This window comes from Sebastes fasciatus, chromosome 1, assembly GCF_043250625.1.
Source record: "Sebastes fasciatus isolate fSebFas1 chromosome 1, fSebFas1.pri, whole genome shotgun sequence".
Taxonomy (NCBI): domain Eukaryota; kingdom Metazoa; phylum Chordata; class Actinopteri; order Perciformes; family Sebastidae; genus Sebastes; species Sebastes fasciatus.
This window is the reverse complement of record NC_133795.1, coordinates 28,392,620-28,412,684: the sequence shown is the minus strand read 5'-3', so window position 1 is coordinate 28,412,684 and position 20,065 is coordinate 28,392,620. Positions and strand designations below refer to the sequence as shown.

The 20,065-nt window shown below is 39.2% G+C and overlaps 2 protein-coding genes across 3 annotated transcripts; both read right to left on the bottom strand.

Moving 5' to 3' along the window:
- Nucleotides 1-4,207: 4,207 nt before the first annotated feature.
- On the bottom strand, nt 4,208-9,452 carry LOC141771412 (elastase-1-like). Of its 2 annotated transcripts, XM_074641684.1 has the most exons (8): nt 9,295-9,452; nt 9,101-9,204; nt 7,882-7,982; nt 7,551-7,676; nt 6,698-6,834; nt 6,395-6,537; nt 4,547-4,696; nt 4,208-4,297 (listed from the first exon to the last, which is right to left on the bottom strand). In XM_074641684.1, exons 1-8 carry the CDS (start codon nt 9,416-9,418, stop codon nt 4,286-4,288), a joined length of 897 nt encoding a protein of 298 aa, XP_074497785.1. In that variant the 5' UTR covers nt 9,419-9,452; the 3' UTR covers nt 4,208-4,285. The 2 variants fall into 2 exon arrangements, with proteins under 2 accessions (XP_074497785.1, XP_074497777.1); XM_074641676.1 differs by lacking the exon at nt 4,208-4,297 and having other exon boundaries at nt 4,529-4,696.
- A 4,252-nt stretch (nt 9,453-13,704) lies between these two features.
- LOC141771393 (elastase-1-like) lies at nt 13,705-19,817 on the bottom strand. Its single transcript, XM_074641595.1, has 8 exons — nt 19,695-19,817; nt 19,441-19,544; nt 17,217-17,317; nt 16,881-17,006; nt 15,072-15,208; nt 14,835-14,977; nt 13,961-14,110; nt 13,705-13,811 (listed from the first exon to the last, which is right to left on the bottom strand). Exons 1-8 carry the CDS (start codon nt 19,732-19,734, stop codon nt 13,794-13,796), a joined length of 819 nt encoding a protein of 272 aa, XP_074497696.1. The 5' UTR covers nt 19,735-19,817; the 3' UTR covers nt 13,705-13,793.
- Between the last annotated feature and the right edge of the window lie 248 nt (nt 19,818-20,065).

Here is a 20,065-nt window from a genome sequence, read left to right as displayed (position 1 = left end):
TGAACTCACCCTCTGTGTATGTTGTAATCTGAGCTTCTCTGTGCTTTGTTGACATAGCCGGGCCGGCCGAGCCTTTTAGTGCATGTGGGCGTGCCCCACTGGCATTTGGGGTCGGCGCCATCGTTGTTGTAGGTGCATACACAGAAAGCGGAGGTGAATGATATCAGCCGATTAGACTGTTGTCCGGCTATTAAATAGGCGTTATCACTTGCTATAAGCCCCAGAGATGTGGGTCAATAGGGGCCTACTAGTAGATTTTATCATCTATTTACATGATAGATCACAGAGAGAAGGTATAAAAGAACAAGACAGCGGCCTCTAGCAACCATAGTTATTATGACAGGAGCAGAAGCGGAAGTCAGGCGCTGTAGTTGTCTGTGTTCGTAGTTATTTGAACCCAAAACACGCTGTTTTCCCCTAAACTTAAGTGTTTGAAACTTCAGTGTTTAAAACTGAAGTTTCAAACACTTAAGTTTTAAACACTTATTTCTCTTTTATTGTCCCTTACAAATAACAAATAAATAAATAAATGTCTTGACAATTATTTGATGAATTGCCATGACATTTTGTACTCATTCATGTACGCCCCAGGCTGAATTGTAATAACTTTAATGATGATCTTTTTATAATTGAGTTGCTGATGTTTCATGCTGGCAATGAAATTGTTTAACCATTTTGACAAGAAGAATTTACAAAAACGCTTTGTTTTCCAACAGAATTGAAGACCTCCAATTACTTGCCAATTATCCTCCAAAACGGCATGTAATCAACTGGCAAATTTCCCAACACACAGCCCAAATCTTATTAGTGTTTTGTCTGCTAGTTCTTATTAATTCCCCACTCTGACAGTAGTGATGATTTATTTGGCTAACTGGAGGTGTGTGCAGTGATTTAGCGGAGGTTGTTGTGTTCGAGATGTGGTCAGTTGGCAGGGAGCCCAGCTGTAGCAGGAGTTAAGGGTGGCTTCAGTGGAGAACACCATGAGTCAAACAGGAAAGACCAAAACTTCATGAAACAGTGTGAGAGTATTAGCCAGAATTTGTATTCAAACTACCCCTGACAGTGTGTTAAATTGAGAGGTGAACATTTTTCATCACAAGAATATGATTAATCAAGCAGAAAACATAATGGATGGGTTGTAATTAGTTGCTTCTCATTAAAGTCGGGAACATAACCTCCTCACAGAGATATTACAGATACATTGACCTTTTGATTTAGTTCCATCAGCCGAGAAAGTGGTAAAAAAAAAGTTGTTGGCCATTAAATTTTGTCCTGATTAACTCATGTAATAATCAGTAATTAGTTTTGCAGTCTTGACTGGATATCTCAAAGGGATGCACTGAGATTATTCAATATATAAAGAGCCGTTGTGTTGTTTTGTTAGAGCTTCCTTCAAAGTATACATTATATCCAGTATATAAGTACCTTTTTAAGCATATAATAAACAATATGCCTTGAAAATATTGTCTCCAAAATATAGCATGATGCTATACTACACGTAAGTGTAACACATAAGTAAGTGAACACATCAAGTACTTTAAGTGAGGTTTTGAGGTACTATACTTAGACTATACTTGAGTTTAGTTAGTATTTCCTGATACATTATACTTTTACTCCATGACAAAACAGCCACCTGTCTTACCCTGTATGTGGGCTCTACCACTTAACATTATTATAACAATTAATTTCCATATAATTACATACCAAATCTCTTTATTCTGCTTTGATTTTACTCTGTAATTACCCAATTGTAATTCCAGGTAATTCTAATACTAAAACTTGTCATAATATTGATTTTACTGATTTTCCTTTACTGTTATTTCCTGGCAATTTATTCACAATACTACGTAATTAACGGCCTGTAAATTAAAGGGTGACTGGTTACTGTTACAGGTTTATAAAATACCCCAACACCCAACCCAAACCAGCTAAAACATGAAAATGCTTCTTACATGTTAATATGTCAATAATGATAATAATCCAGTAATATGAAATAAACTTTTTCCTTTGGACTCAGGAGACGTTGACGTTTCCCTCCAAGTATAAAACAAGTCTGAATGTTCCTCTCACTCGTTACACATGCAGTTGGTGTTCCACTTAAATTAGCTTAAATTTATACTCCAGATGTCTGAGTAATAGCAGGATAATATGACAGGCATTTGGTGTATATGTAAAGCCATCATCACCACCATATGGCCACACTGCTGCAGAGACACAGCAGCATTTTTTTTCACACACAATATTGCAACTGTGTTCGACCTTACCAGAAACATGGGGAGAAATATTCATACAACATATGCTATGTGTGGCTGTGGGTGATCCACAATTTGATCCTTCCCAAAAGTTTTGGGTCAGATATGGATTTATTTTTGACTTTCATAACCACAGAGATGGAGGACTATCCCTAACCCTGAGTGTAATGTTGTTTTGTGACTGAATTTCAAATGAATCACGGATGTATCATTGGAAACACCGGCACGTAGTGGACAGATTGTGGTTTTTAGGTTTTTGACAAAGAGCCTATATTATCTCAGAAAGCTAAAATAGTCTAATAAGTTGAATAAAAATGCATATATATTATATTTTATTGCATAAGATCTGATGTGTGAGTATAAGAAACATTAAGCTTCTCTTCACGTTTTTGTTTTTCATCTGATATCCAGCTCATCCTTTCTGACAGCTGTTTCCTCCCTCTGTGACTGCTGCAGGTTGATATATTTCATAACTTCAGATTGACTTAAAATCATTTTTAAATGAGCCATGGGGATTTTTTCAAGTTTTTGATTTGGAGATGATTTGACGAACTGTTTCACACATTGAAAGGTATATTTATTTTGTTATGAATAAGGCATCCATCTGAGAGGCGGCATAATATTCTGAATGTGTGTTTCTGTGAGTTTCCTGCAGGGACTCTGTAGAGGGATGAACTCAACCACCCCCTTTAACAGGAACATGCACATAATAAAGCACACTCATAAGGACAGACTGCATGAGAGATAGCATGTGAATGCGAATTTTTCTACCCATATGACCCTCTAAGGAGACAATTATGTGTGTATATTTGCATTAAGTAAGCATGTCTGAAATATTAATGTCCCATAGAGATGTTATTATTATATTATAATTATGCTTATGTTGCAGTGAGAAGCCTTTGTATTTTGACAGTTGATGTTATACTTTTTTTCAAGCCTTTTCCATGTTGTATATACTTAAAGCTGCAGTGGGTATAAATGGAGCAAATATGATTAAAAAAAGGTATTTTTATAAAACACTATATCCTGACAGTAGTGCATGAAACAGGTAATCTGAAATAATCATGTGCCTCTGTCTTCCGGTGTCCTCCAGCCTTCTAATGGCATCTGCAAGATTTCACAGACCGTAGGAAAACAACAGAGCTGGAGTCTGCCGTCTCTGAACAGCTGTCAATCACTTGCAAACTTCAATCAAACGGTCAAACTAGGCAGCGCTGATCAAATATGAATCAATATTCTGTTACTGTAATTTTCTAAATAAAATATAAATTTCTCCTCTCAAATGTTTTCAGAAACATCTTGTAGTGTACTGTTTAGCTGTAAACTGAGAAAGTTTATGACCCAGCAGCCATGTTGAGATCAGTTGAGGAAATACCAAGCACCGTCCACCAGCCGGGAGGAAACTTTCTCAACAGCCAATCGGAACGCTCTCTCTCTGAAATGACCTGTGATTGGCCAAAGACTCCCATCACAGGCTAGATGTTTTAAAGCCTGAAAACCGAGCCATGAGGAGGTGCAGAAGTCTAGTTATCTCTCAGAGCACTTCACATATTATGGATTTTTTGCCCAATGATGCCAAAACCACTCTACTGCCTACTGCAGGTTTAATTGTCGGAAAGGTAATGTGCTTTTCTTAACTGTTTTATCACTTCAAATCAGTTAATTTTGAAATGGGAATTCATCACAGTCTAATCACATCTTTCTGTTTACCCTTCACAATAAAAAAGTGTTTTACAGAACGTCCAACGCTTCACTGAAAGCAACATTTAATGATCCCTATTTATGACTGTTTTAGTTTTTAAATTAATTTAGTATCCAAAGGTCATCTCACACATTAACACTGCTGTCTGAATAGCACTACTGTACCTAAATTACACTTGTATGTGTTTATAAATCTTAAGATGACCACTGCCTGTTGTCTTCCACACTGAATAAAACACACTGAAGCAAGTGAATCACACAAGGACGTTTTATTCTAATGGAGATGAATCCAGAGAGTGCTCTCGTCTCCATGGAGATCGCTCTTCTTCTTCTTAACCCATGATCTGGCAAAGCAAGGACAAATGAATCATTATGTGATTATCCTCAATGAGCCCATCAAGATGATGCACAAATGGACATGTATTTGTATGGATGAATGACTGTATGAAAAAGATTATGAAATCCTCCAGTTACTGCATGTACTGGGATTTATAAGTACGCTACTGATCATGCAGAACCTACATTGAATTTCATGTTGTTTTTTTTAACATTTAATATTCTTTGATTGATATGGGTTAGTGTTTAATACTGACGCCGTTCATCCAGCTGATGTAGGCAGAGACACGGGTGAAGACGGTGGGCTTCTTGTTGGCGTTGCAGCCAGAGGAAGAAACAAAGCTGGTCACACCGTGGACGACCCACTTGCCGTTGACACTGCAGTTCAGGGGGCCACCGGAGTCACCCTGGATTCATAGAAAACACAAACCTCAGAGCCAAAAATTCATAATCTTTTAGCAGAGCTGGGAGCAAATACCCCATTTTATAATGCACATAACTCATTGCAGCTCGCTTCTCATATCCCCCTCTGATCTCTGACAGCCTCGAGCAAGTTTGTGCAGAACATGAAGTTGCAAGACTTTGACACTTTGTGCAGCTTAAGCACTAGCCTGGATCATTGTAACTGACTCATGCCCATGCTGATGCAGCAAGTAGTCCCACGTGTGTCCTCCAAAATATCTTCCTTGACAGGAAGGGGTCAGGTCTCAGCTCAGCGGGGGACGCTCAATTTCACTTTGTCACGGAGGAGTGGGACTCAATTCTGACAAGTTCTTTTCAGTGTTTCCCCCAGTCTGCTCATACCCAAACATCCTTCCTGTTGTCCTAAGCGCACCGTGGTTTGGGAGACAACTGGAGAAACTGGGTTCAAAATCTGAGCTGGGAAGAATCAGCCCTGCTGAAATAGGCACCCTTTATAAAGGGTTTATATGTTGTAACTTATGGCTTTAAAATTGTTTCATAAGTCAGTTTCTAATGCTTTATAGATCAGTTATAAGCCATTGGATTGCCAGCGTGAGACAAATGCTTAGCTCAGTCTTTGTCCTTTCCATTTTGTAATAATGCAGTTATAAATGTTAGTTAGCCATTGAAAAATGCTATAAGTTGATAATAAATGGATCTTGGACCAGATCGTCTTTCCACAAGGTCATACAGTCCAGTCAGTCAACCTGGCAACCCAAAAGTATTTCTTCTTATTAATGGCTTAAAACTAATTTATAAAGCTTTGGAAAATCTATAAGTAATAACTTTCCCTTTATAAAGGTAGAAAGTGGTACCCTGAAATAGCTGTCAAGCTCCAGGGATGCTGTTCCCATGTTTGTGCCTTACTGGGATCAATTAAAGGGGCACTCTACCAATTTTACACATCAGAGTCTGTTCTTGGGAAGTGCTAGGATGTATATGAAAAAGCTGTATAAAGCCTTTTGTGTCTCCAGAGGGAGCTGCCTGAAGTCCGACCTACACCTGAGTCAGCGTCGGTTGGAGCTGAAGACTACAAGTTTGGAAAACGAAAAAAAATTAGGCTAGCGAAAGGAAAAAGAACGTGTAAAATAAAAAAGACAATCATTTTTAGAAATGTCCATCATGAGTTTGACAATATTATGTATGAAGGTGCAGTACCAGCAGGGGGCAACAAAACCAATGACTAAGGTTTAGGAAAAAACGTCATGGTTGGGCTTAAAATAAGTACATAAACTAAATATAATACGTACGGAAACAACGTAACATCAGTACGCAAAGCAGGTCACAAACGTCATTAAAAAACGAGACAGAGACGTCACTAATGTAACTTCCAAAACAAAACACCGGTCTCCTGGTTGAGAGTCCTGTGTTTGTTGGACCCATCCACCTCCCCTCCCGCCCGCCATAATAATTCTCACTTTTATATTCTACGTCACTAACTCTGAGCATACCATATTTACGTGGATGAGAGCAAGAGCAAGAGCAAGAACAGCGTTCTTATTACAGCTTTTGCCTTGCACGTTATTGTGTCATTCATACGCCTTTTCGTGCGGATGGGCTGATAAAGGAGTGAAATGTAAAATAAAAAAGAAATACTAAATGTGAGGGCATACACAGTCCTGTCTAAGACCGCATAGGCTTACCTGGCAACCAGACTCCCTGCCACCACCACCGCAGACCATGGAGTCCTTCACAGTGCTGCCCCACCATCCGTAGCTGGAGCAGGTCTTGTGGTCGACAACGGGCAGGTAGGCCTGCTTCAGCTGGGCAGACAGCTGACCTCCAGCTGACGAGATACACATCATACAACTGTGATAAAGCCTATATGCATAGATCATACATACACTGCTATCTCTTTGAACTGTGATGTTATTTACATTTTCTTACTGTATGCAAATACTGAACTGGGGTTTAATCGTACAAATGTGTAATCATGTCAGACTCACTCTGGGTGCGACCCCATCCGGTGATGTAACAGGGGTTGTTGTTGGGCAGGACCTGACCAGTGGGGGGCAGGGCACCGAGCTGGACGTAGTTGTTGAGAGAAGCATCAGAGGACAGACGCAGGAGAGCGATGTCCCACCTGAGGGTCAGACCAACATGTCCTCAAGTCAGTGAGAAATACATATTGTCCCAGCATGTATAGAAGACTCATTGTAATGGTTTTGTCTAAGAGAATTGTTTGTCTTTCAGTGTGAGTTATGTTTAGGGCTGCAATTAACTATTATTTTCATTATCGATTAAGATGAAGATTATTTTCTCGATTATTAATTGCTTGGTAAATCACAGTTTCCTAAAGCCCAAGGGGATGTCTTTGATTCACTTACATTTTCTGTCCTTCTGACAGACGAAAATATATTAATTCACAATGTTTTAAAACAGAGAAAAGCAGCAAATCTCCACATCTGGGAAGCTGCAGAGAATGTTTGTCAGTTTTGCTTGAAAAATTAAAAGTGAAATGTGTTATCAAAATTGTTGCAGATTCATTTTCTGCTTCATCTCTAGTTATGTTATACTGTATGATTGGGTTTGTTTTCACAATAAAGTTTGTAAATATTTATGATATAATACAATATTTATAAATGTATTTATAATAATTCAAAATGTAATATCCACATAATGTGGTTGTTACATCAAACGTTATATGGCAAAAAAAAGCCATTTAACATTTTTTGGTTGCTGTTATATGTTTACAAATAACTATATGCATTCTGTTTTTATAACATGTGATGTACATATATCAGTATGTGCTATTTTCGTATGCAGAAGTGGGTCAAAACGTGAGCAGTAGCCACTAACCCTCCAGCAACGTTGTTGGAGTTCCAGTTGGGGTGGACGTAGACACGGCTCACGCTCATGTACTGCTCTCTGCCCTCGTGGGAGTTGATGTTATGATCTCCAAGAACGACACGCCAAGTCCTGGACCTGTGGACGTACAAAAAAATATATGTTTTCATCAACGTCACCGACTAATTTCAACCTTAAACATCTTGGCAATGCACTTAAGGAAATGAAACAAAATCCATTTATGTAAATGTTCGGCTCTGTCAGAACACATATCCTGCTGCTTCAGTCATTTCTCTATTAGTTTTAGGCTCAGCAGCTACTCTGTGATGCATAAAACTCCCACCTGTCCACACAGTGAGCAGCGGTCATGACCCATCCTCTCCTGATCAGGGTTCCTCCACAGGTGTGGTGGAAGTTGCTGCCAGATTTGTACTGAAGAGAGATCTGACGAAAAGACAACAGAGAACATTACGACCGCAAGAAACTGAACCGTTCACATTAATGCAGAATGCTTCTTGGCAGCGTTCCCGACACTGAAAAATGCTTAAAGGCATTACAAGCAAACGCACCTGGTGAACTTTGTGGATGTGTGTATGCAGAACATATGCTGTGCTGACCTATTTCACATCTGAAAGGTCACTACAGCAGTGATAAACACATTTACTCAAATACTGCTTACTGTATGTACAATTTTGAACCACTTGTACTTTACTTTGTATTTCTAATTTATGCTACATTAAACTTCTACTCCAACACGTTTTCTAGGGAAATATTGTACTTTTTATTATTACTACATTTATTTAACAGATGTAGTTACTATTTACTATGATTTTAACATACAAAACACATAATCAACCTAATAAATATGATGTAATACTATAGATTAAAGGCCTATTAGCAGGATATATTAGCAGAAATGGAATATAATATTCATAACTATGTTTTCATTAGTGTATAATCACCTGAAACTAAGAATCGTTGCATTTTCGTTAGCTTAGAATGAGCCCTTCATATCTACATAGGGAGCAGGTCCTCTTCATGGAGTCTGCCATGTTGCTCCGCCATGTCTCTACAGTAGCCCAGAACCACCGTAGTTCTCTGACACGCTTGTGAAACTGCGGTAACGTGAGCCGCAGAGTGCAAAACCGTTGTACCGCTAGCCGCCGCCTGACGTCCGTTGCTACTAAAGTAGTGTTATTATGGTAAGGATGGCCTCTGAGCGAGGCGAACGGCGTTACCACAGTTTTGCAATCGGAGGATAACATTACCGCAGTCTTGGAAAGGGAGAAGTGAGCGGAGGGGTATACAACCCACCACTAGATGCCTCCAAATCCTACACACTGTACCTTTAACTTGTTGCACAAGATAATAACTTGTGTGAATAAGATTAAAAAATATATATCTTCTTCCAGGACCTGAAAGGGGCCGTTCTGCATAATGAGTTCTTGTACTCAATGCAGGACTTTTACTTGTAACAGAGTATTTTCACATTGTGGTATTGCTACTTTTTTTACTGTCTGAGCACCTCTTCCACTCGTAGAGTCAAACAAAGCATACAGTACCTGCCAGGGCCAGGAGTTGGGACTGGCCACCTCGCCTCCAACAACTCTCTCCTCAACACTGTCATCCTCCAGGTACCTGGGCTCGGGGGTCAGCTCGGCCAGCACTGAGCAACGCAGAAACACGGGAGGCATTACCGTCAGACATCAAGTGTGTTTAGAATGTCAAAGGAGAAGAAGAATCAGACGGTTCTTACCGAGGGCTGCGAGGGAGGTAAACACAAGAAACTTGAACATGTTTGCAGTCTCCTGAAACTTTCTGCACTGGAGACTTCTGCCCACTACTTTTATACCCCCAGGTCTCTTCTGCTGATAGTGCATGTGTGTTCAATACCAGCACATGTGTCTGTCTCACAGTTATCACTACAGTGGGGAAAGAGGAATTCATATAGCTGACTCAGCGACTGCATCCATTTTTTCCACTTACGTATATGGGCCACTGTCGGGTATGAGATTGTCGTATACTGTAGGTTTCAGATCTGTCAATTGATTAAAACATTTAATCGTGATTAATCGCAAATTAATCGCACATTTTTTATCTGCTCAAAACGTACCTTAAAGGGAGATTTGTCAAGTATTTAATACTCTTATCAACATGGGAGAGGGCAAATATGCTTGCTTTATAAAAATATATGTATATATTTATTATTGGAAATCAATTAGAAACACAATACAATGGCAAATATTGTCCAGAAACCCTCACAGGTACTGCATTTAGTATAAAAAAATGTGCTCAAATCATAACATGGCAACCTCAAGCCCAACAGGCAACAACAGCTGTCAGTGTGTCAGTGTGCTGACTTGACTATGACTTGCCCCAAACTGCATGTGATTATCAAAGTGTGCATGTCTGTAAAGGGGAGACTCGTGGGTACCCATAGAACCCATTTTCATTCACATATCTTGAGGTCAGAGGTCAAGGGAACCCTTTGAAAATGGCCATGAGAGTTTTTCCTCGCCAAACTTTTGTGTAAATTAGTAGCGTTATTTAGCGTTCTTCCCGACAAGCTGGCATGACATGGTTGGTACCAATAGATTCCTTAGATTTACTAGTTTCATATGATACCAGTATCTTCACTGTAGCTTTAGAATTGAGCTACGACCTCCGAAAGATCTATTGCGTTAACACGTTAAAGAAATAAGTGGCGTTAAAACAAATTTGTATTAACGTGTTATTATCTCGTTAACTTTGACAGCCCTGGTAGGTTTCTTTCAGTTTTTCACTGCTTAACCTTCATATCTTATATCTAGTAAAGCCAGTTTTGACTGTGAAGTACTGTGTATATCATTATCTGCTCACATCGAGCTTTGAGGACCCTTAACTTTTTCCCAAGATAGAGAGGAGGCTTGACACAGCACACACGCAGACATTTTCTGTAAGTGCGCCCCTGCTATTAAAATCAATCTTCAGATGCATTTCATCTTGCAGTCAGTGTGACTCCCTCTCTCTGTGGTTTTCTGGAAAGCCAACTGGAGGCGATCCACTAGAATGGCTCGGAGAAAAAATAATTTTATACACAAAGATGTTGTCCTCCTGTACTCCAAGATAGATTATCCCCACAGTCTCTGAGTGTGATTAAGCATTTCAGTTGCATAGACCATATTTAATTGACTGAAAGTGTGTTTCAAAATTCATGTTTGAGTAGAATGTGCATTTTAACACTAGAGTGGCTGGAAACATAAGCCACCTCAGGCTAATAGATTCTAACAGTATGAAAGGGTAAGTAGGTTAGGGTAAGATGTGCTATTTACTTAGCTACTGTAGTTAGTAACATACAGAACTCGGGAGAGGCCATAGAGAGAAAATAAATATATATCGAGGCCATGATTTACTGATTTGCTAATTTGTGTGCACAAGATATTAAATTTCCTCAATTTAATATAATCGATTGCATGTTTTGATTAATTTGTGGGCATGAATTAAATAATTAAAAAAAGATTGGCAGTGCACAAGGCCAAGTCATTTATTCCAGCCGCCAGCTGCTTAAGGCACTCGTCCTTGGTTTTAGACAGATAGAAGACTCTTTAATTAAAGCTACTACAAGGAACTTGAAACAAAGGATTATTCTATTTGGGCTGAATGTCTGATTTTACATATGATTGCTTGGTTTCTCCCAATAAATCATGATAAAGAGCCTATTTTGGTAAAAATATCATTCTATTAATAATACTGACATTTTTTTTTTAAATACCTCATGTGCTTTCAATCAGTCTCCGTAGTGTGCATGATGAATAAATCACCAGTCTAAATGTATTCTTTAATTTAAGAGTGATCACATAACATCATCATCATATTATTGTACCCCAGCTAAATTATTGCATTTGTTAAATGTTTGACTTGTTTATCAGCAGGGACAAAAGCATGTTGCAGATTTAAGTTTATCTCCAAAGAACAGCTGACTGTGCTGTTGTGGTTGCTTACCTGTTAAAGGTGCAATGTAATGTCTGACTATATACTCCAAACAAATAACTACTAACTAACAGATTCAATCAAACTCCTGAAACTCTGAGAGCAAAATAACACTGCTATCCTATAATCTTCACGAGGCGTTGTCCTCTAGTTTACGTTATAGCTTGCTTTGCTCAGTTTTAGAAAGACTAGTAGCAAGAATACAGACACTACTCTCTCACCGTGGTCTGTACGGTTCGTGTATGTTTTTAGCCAGTATAAACCCCGGCGCAGGGAATCACAGCAGGCTGGTTTCACAGCAGGCTGGAGGCCAGCGGCCGCTGAGTCTAACCTGTGTAACGGCAGCAACAGAAAGTTTGCTGATCCAGCAGGGAGTCGGGCGGTTCAAGATCAGACCCCCAGTGTGATAAAAAGAGGAGTGACCATTTAGTAAGAAGAGTATATAGTGTGAGATTTCTTTATTTCAACTTTAAAGAGTCTTGCAAAGAACATCCATCCACTACAGCAATCCTACAGTATAGTAATAAAAGTATAGCTGCACTGTTAAGAATTTCCCAGTAAAATAACAGTAAAGAACTGGCAGCAGGGTTGCCTTTATGTTACTGTAAAATTAACATTATTATACTGTCGCTGAAATTTACAGCTTTGTACCGTTAATGAAAAATACAGTTTGAACTGTTTTTTTTTTATTAATGTCACAGTATTTTACAGTTTATTTACTGTTTAAAGATACGTTATATAGCTGTTTTTCACCTTTCTTTTACATTATCTTACTGATTTGTTTTAATGCACTATTTAGGTTGTATTTTTTACATACATTTTGATAAACATTATTTTTTGCCTAGATGAATAGACTTAGCAGGTTACAGACATAGGAATAGTCACACTAAATACAATTAAAAGCACAATAGGAAAAAGGCTATAATAGACTTGTTGATACTTTTCCCAAAATGTCTGTCTATAGCTGGCTACAAGCAAAGAATGCAAACCAGAACAACATGTGAGTGAAGAACAATAAAGCTAATTCACTGATTTTACAATCATGTACAATGTACAAGCCTCACATGTGCAGATCAGGTCCCAGAATTAAAAAAAATACTGCATGAAACTGTTACTGATGATACTTTAGACAGTTGATCAGCAGTAAAGTGCTGTTTTTTAAGAATGCATTATAGTTCAGTTAAAAAACGGCCCATGAGCGTAATTTAACAGGTTTTCTTTTGTATTAACAGTAAAGCACTGTTTTTAGCAATAACAGGTTAATACTGTTGAAATCCTACCGTAAATTAACAGCAATTGTTTACAGTGTGGAAGGTTGTAACTAATACGTATAGTGACACGTTAATGACGGTTGCCAAAACCTCCCCATAGGCGCTGCTTTAAACTTATTTATGGAAGAGTTGTTTCAAGGTCATAATTAAGCATTCAATTACATAACAAAGAACCTGTTGAAAAGATATGAGACACACCGGGTACAATGAGTTCAGTCAGTCTATCCGTCTATCTGTCTGAGCTATCTCCCTTCTGCTAGCACAGCTGCAGAATGTGTGCAGTTCCCACTATAGGCAGACTTATCTTTGCATATACTGTACTGCATGTCCTCTATTAGTGCTTCCATGCTCATTGCAGCGTTTTCTTCAAAAATGTCGCAAAACCACCTGAGATGCAAACCTTCTGTTTATTAAACACCAATCAGGGCGATGTTATCTGACTAATTTCTGATGGGAGCAAAGAGAAAACAAAAGTTTAATCTGAAAAATAAATAATACAAAAGGACAGGCCAGCCAAAAAACTGCAAAATGAATGTCAGCATTTACTCGGGACGGCTGGCTGTCGGGACTCGGAATCAGATCAAATTTGTATTATGTCAAAATACAAAAGTGTATCTTTGTGTCCCTTGAAGTGTCTTCTCGTCTGTGTATTTGTCCCCTTTCTGTCACAGAGTTAACTTGCTGACAATGCTCACTCACATGCTGCACTGAATGGGAAAATGGTGAATGTGAAGTTTGAGGAGGTCTGATAAGAAAGCAGCTTGTTAGGTGTTAATCTGAATGTCAGGGTCATGTATGAGACACCATGTATAGTATCATAATGTGAAATGTCTTAGCCAGAGAAATACTAAGAGATGACTCCAAAAGCAGTCAACGCTAAGAAATGTAGGACACCAGGCAGTTAAAATAGTTTAAAGACACAAATATTGATTTTGAACAAGTTTATTTTGATCTGGAAATTTGGTTGCAGACGGAGAACAAGCTCACTTCTGCAGTAATTTCTGTTTGATCCATTTCAAGGATTGTCCATGACCTGGAAGAAGAACATGACACATATTCAGTAACTTCATCAACTGCACATTCATTTCAAATGATTTGACTTGATGAACTACAGTATTTTATTAAAAATTAAATTAAATTCATAACAAGTGAGTCTTTATATTGTCTGTTTTTTTTACTGACCGAGTTCATCCACGTGATGAAGGCGGAGACGCGGGTGAAGACAGTGGGCTTCTGGGGCGCGTTGCATCCCATACCTGACACAAAGCTGGCTACCCCGTGGACATAATAGCTGTTGTTAACTCTGCAGCTAAGAGGGCCACCAAAGTCACCCTAGGATGAAACAAAGAGCAGTTAAATGTACACAGATACATAGCCACAAATATAGCTTTTTGTATTTATACTGTCTATGGTTGTAACAAGCTTCGGCAGATCTGCTAGGCTGTTGCCGAACAACAGAAGAGGATTGTTTGTATTATTATTCATCATCATAAGTGTGCTTGGTTTGATTGGGTTTGAGAAATCAGTTCTTCACTTTATTTATAATGTAAAGGACCCAAATGCACACAGTGTGGTTTCACGTGTAAGTGTATGTTTGTAATGTATTGGATATATATTGCTTTTATTTTTTGAGATTTCCTGTGAACACGGAAGTGCTTTTATTTTGAAAAGACATAAGAGACAGGTGAACGGATATTTATAGAAAACGGTTAAACAGTGCAGTAACGTTAACCACATGGAGATAAACAAACTGGAAGATGAATGGGGAGAGTATAACAGGAGTTAAGCTCCAGTCGAAAGAGCAACGTGGTATTAATTGCATTTATTTGTGTCAAATTGTCGAGTAATTTGAGTTTATTAGTGTATTTGCTAACTTTTTGGAAGTGGTGCTTAACGAGATTAACGCTAATGTATTTATAACGCCTTCAGCTTGTTAAGCTAATTCTTGTTTAGCTCTTTGGTTGGTCGATGAAGTAAATGGAAACAGAATAAACTGCATTAGACCATCAGTCCAGGCTGTTATTATTTCGACTACATGCAGTATTTTCAGACTCACGTTGCATCCTGACTGAGCGCCTCCTCCAGCACAGATCATGGTGGTCTTGACGGTGCTGCCCCACCAGCCGGAGCTGGTGCAGGTCTGGTGGTCGACAACAGGAAGGTAGGCCTGCCTCATTCTGTTTGACATACTTCCACCAGCTGCAGGTACACACAACATATAGAGATAAACATTGATGACTGCATACTTTGCAGTCAGAATCAGGAGAGCGAGGAGTTATGGAGTCTGACTCACTGGAGGTGCGTCCATATCCAGTGATGTAACAGGGGTGGTTATGGGGCAGGATCTCGCCATAAGGAGGCAGGTAGGCCGGACGCACGTAAGAGGTCACTGACGCCGCAGTCAACAGCCGCAGCAAGGCGATGTCATTACTAAAGGTCAAAGAATGGGACTGTTTGATATTCTTCTACTGTAATTGTATCATCTAATCACAACACAAGCAGACCGTTGCTATGTATAACAGACTGTTGCTTTGGGCGCACTTCTGATGTCGGACTCTGGTGGACCGTTTTTGTGTCAATTTATTGTTTTTTTTAAGTAAGTAGCCATGTAATAAGTGGGATGATGTACAGCTAGCAGGTCATTGTTGTGAAAGAAACCCCTTCGCCCTGTCGGGGTTTCTTTCACAACAATGACTGGCTTGCTGTACATTATCCCTTACGTAAAACACTGTAAAAATAAGGCTAAACGCTGTATGAAGCTAAGATGTTGAAGGACCCATATCATGCTTCTTTTCAGGTTCATACTTGTATTTCGGGTTTCTACTAGAACATGTTTACATGCTTTAATGTTAAAAAAAACACATTATTTTTCTCATACTGTCTGTCTGAATATACCTGTATTCACCCTCTGTCTGAAATGCTCCATTTTAGCATCTGTCTCTTTAAAGGGACTGTTTGTAACTTTTTACACGTATAAATCACCCGGGTCGGTGTCCCATGCGCGCTCTCATATGCACGCATGCGTATGGCTACGCTGTTCAGACAAGACTCCAACACAAACTACACGGAAGCACCAAAACCGCAAAGTTATATCTAGTGAAGCCCGTCTGTTAAACAGTGTTGGCCGTGGTTGGAGGACGCGGGGGAGACCGTAGCTTTGGTCTCCAGGGCCGGAGTCTCTGCTCTACGCAGCTCCTCTGCTCCTCTGCCTGCTTGCCTTCACTCAGCTCGCTCCACCTCACGTGCATGCGCGCACACTACACACTGCAGAAGACTTCGTAGCTCTGAGAATATCTAGTGGACGTTTGTGCAGAAATAAATGCTGCAGCTCCTCCAGACCAACAGATTTTTCCCGTGTCTTGTGAAGTGACGGGGCTCCGCAGCGAGAAACGTTATCGTCTCCGACCGTGTGCCGGTGTCTCCCTCCGGGCTCGCGCGGTCGGGAGGCTGAAGCAGGAAAAGCCAACACTAGTATCAGCAGTGATTCATGGAGAGACCTTCGTCTGGTCAGCTAACATTACAGCCAAGCAGCTGAAATATAGAGTGATATTGTGGTTTTAGCTGACGTGTGTCGCCTCACTGTTTAGAGCGATGCTCGTTCATGTCTATTTAGAGCGAGCACAAGCGCGAGCCCGACGCTGACTTTCGTTGACTTAACGGCCACAGGTGTCGCTGTTAACAAGCATTTCTGATTCTTACAAACAGTCACTTTCAGCCCACCTCCCAAAAAAGCCCAGTTTGCTCTGATTGGCTTGAGAGATAAATATAGTCCACCTTTGCAAAGGTAGTTCTCAAGCTGTGAGCGATATATTCTATTTAGCCTGTATGTGACATAAGAAGGGGAGCCAAATCTGAATGGCTTGTTGAATGAATCACATGTTTTGTGATCTAGGCAGCCCACAAAAAAACTGACTACGTCGTCTTATTTCACAGTTTGTAGGTTGGTAGGCACTCCAGATACCCAAATGTGTGTGAACAAGCACTGAAAAAGAGAGTTTTTCATTATATGTCCCCCTTTAAAGAAATGTTTACACAAAATGTTTACTGTATGTCGTCTGTGAGAATAAGACAGATACTAGAGTGCAATAACAGATGGACCCACCCAGAGGAGATGCTGTCATTGTTCCATTCAGGATGGATATAAACACTGTGGACATCCCTTACTTGCTCAGTGTTATGGCCCGAGTGCAGGATAAGATCACCGAGGACCACACGAATGGAGCTGGAACTGTTTCAGCTTGGGTTAGTTTATTTGTTTCCACAGTTAAACATTATAAGAGAGGTGAGAAGCAAAGACAAGGAAGGAAGCAGAAAACACATATTTGTGCAGGTGGTGTGAAAAAAGACAAAACCAGAATACAAAAAAAAACTATGTGTGGGCATATAAAATGTACTGTGCCGTAAATCAGATTAGAATAATAGAAGGTTTATCTGCTACCTGTACACACAGTGAGCAGCGGTCATGACCCATCCTGTCCTGATCAGTGTTCCTCCACAGAAATGGTGATAGGAACCGTCCGAATAATACTGGAGAGAGACCTGGAGCAGCATTAACAAAATATTACTTCTCCAAACCTTAAAAACATTAAAGGAAAGTTCTTTTATTCTTATCTTTACGCTGCCCTGTATTATAATGAAGCGGCTGATAAATGAGTGTGGATTTGTAAATTAAAAACATTGCACATGAAAAAAAAACAGACAATTTAAAGACTCACTTGTTATATGAATTGAATTTACTTAAAAAAATATTCTGTAGTTCACCAAGTCAAATCCTGCATTTACAGAAGCATAACCACATTTTTGCTTATTAGTAGTTAGGAAATATCTTAGAAATATATTATCACCTTTTTAGGAAAGTACTTTTAGAGTAATAATAGAGAATGTGAATCGCGGACCATTCTGGGGCTGCACTGCCTTTTTTTAAGGCTAGAGTATGTAGCTACGGTAGCTTTCACCGGTCTGTTCAGCTGTCATTTGTCATTCATCATCATCATCAGCAGCAGTGGGGGAAAGTTATCTAAGTACATTTACTTAAATACTTTACTTAAGTACAAGTTTGAGGTACTTTATACTTCTCCACTACATCTCAGAGGCAAATATTGTAGCTACTTTTTACTCCACTACATTTATTTTACAGCTTTAGTTTCTAGTTATTTTGCAGATTTTGATTATCAATACAAAATATAAATCAACTAATAGATTATGATATACTATTATGGATTAAGCTACCCAACAGTATATAAAGTAATTACCATTAAAGTAATTTATTATCTATACCATCTTAAACCTTAAAGTGATGAACACATTAATGCATCAATCATTTTAATCCAATAATATAATACACATCATTCTGAAATGAGCTATTCTGCATAATGAGTTCTTTTACTTTTGGTACTTTAAGTATATTTTGATGCAAATACTTTTGTACTTTTACTTGAGTAAGATTTTGAATCCAGGGCTTTTACTTGTAACAAAGTATTTTTACTCTGTGGTATTGCTACTTTTACATAAGTAAAAGATGTGAGTACTTCTTCCACCATCAGTAATGTATAAAGTATGTGTGAAAGACAAATGCCCATGTAAAGAGAAGCTGACAGGGGCAAATTATATATTACAAAACTGAAGTAAGTTAATGATTTTGATCCTTACGAAGTAGGAGGACCTTGACAACTTGCCACCCATTACAGTCAATGATGTGTTTTGGCGATAGCGCCTACTACACCTGTCAGCAATTTAAAAAATGTAAAACTTTGGAGGCTCATGTCCAATTTACAAACAGATTGGTACCTTGATATCTACAAGCCATATGACAACTACACAATCATGTGGACAAAGATTAGATAGCTAATGTTTTGACGTATGTTACGTCAGCTAATACTGCATAAATAATCTACCGGTATCTTGCAAAATGAAACCCATAACATTAGCCTACCTTTGTATCTGACTGTATACTATATATATTCTACATTTCGTATTTTTAATCGTATTCACTGTGTAGTGTTTTGTTTTAGTTCAGCCGTTCAGCAGGATGGCACTCTTACCCTTTACCCTCCAAAAATGTCCAACTTGTTGTTGATGATGTCAAATTCCTATTCCCTATTGAATATTTTGGGGAAAACATTTATTCGTTCTGTTGCCAAGAGTTAGATATTATATCTTTTATTTGTATGCTGAATATGAGGCCAGCAGCTAGTTAGCTTAGCTTGGCATAAAGACTGGAAAACAACCAGCATAACAAAATCCAGGATAAGAAAACGATAAGATGGCAGTTTTTCTTTCCCGCTCTGCAAGCTGTTTTTAGTCTTTGTGCTAAGCTAAACTAACCAGCTGCTGGCTGTAGCTTCATAATGGACAGAAAGAGTCACATCAATTTTCTCTTCTAACTCTCAGAAATAAAGCATGTATATAAAAGAGTATTTCCCAAAAATGTATTATAAATTATTCTCCCGGAGATAACATAAGAAAGGCTGTTGTTGGAATTAGAGCAAGAGTTGACCTTTAGGCTGACCTTTCAAAAACATCTGGTACATGCAGAATCGCCCATTTTCAAACCTCCCAAGTATTTTGGTTTCATCTTCTACCTGTGCTGTAAGGCAAAGAGAGGCTTTTGCACGTACACAATATTTTCTTTACATGTTCTGTCTGGCTTTGGGATACTGTACCTGCCAAGGCCAAGAGGTGTGAGAAGGCACATCACCACCTCCGACAACTCTTCCTGCGATGCTGCTCTCCTTGTAGCTGGACTGAAGCTCCAACTCAGCCAGCACTGAGGGAGGCACGGAGGAAACTCATCAAAACACCATTTAAACATGGTTTCCTCTTGTGTTAATTCTACTTGTTTTCCAAGTTTTTTAAGAGAGAAAGATTTCATTTTTCAGCAGTATATTATTTATAACACAGCCTTGATAGTTGTTACCTGTGGCTGTGAGAGTGGTGAACAGCAGAAACACGAGCATGTCTGCAGCGTCTCCACATGTCTAAATGCATTTCTCCGTCTTTTATACCCTGAGCTGACCTTCGTTTGATGTGCAGCCTCCGCTGAGCTTGGCAGCGGTCAGAAAGGCACCTGTGGTCCGTCTCAGACTTTATCACAGTTCGTGATAGTGTGTGACGGCATGTTGCCACATCACAGTGGATTTACTGGGGGAAAAAAAGTGTTTCTAACTTGATATTTGTATGTTTAGGTGTTCTTTATACATGTTTTGTTGCAGGGTAGGAGGATAGTTTGACAACGAAAGTAATGTAACCTTCACAGTGACACACATGACTGTGGTTTCGTAAATAAAT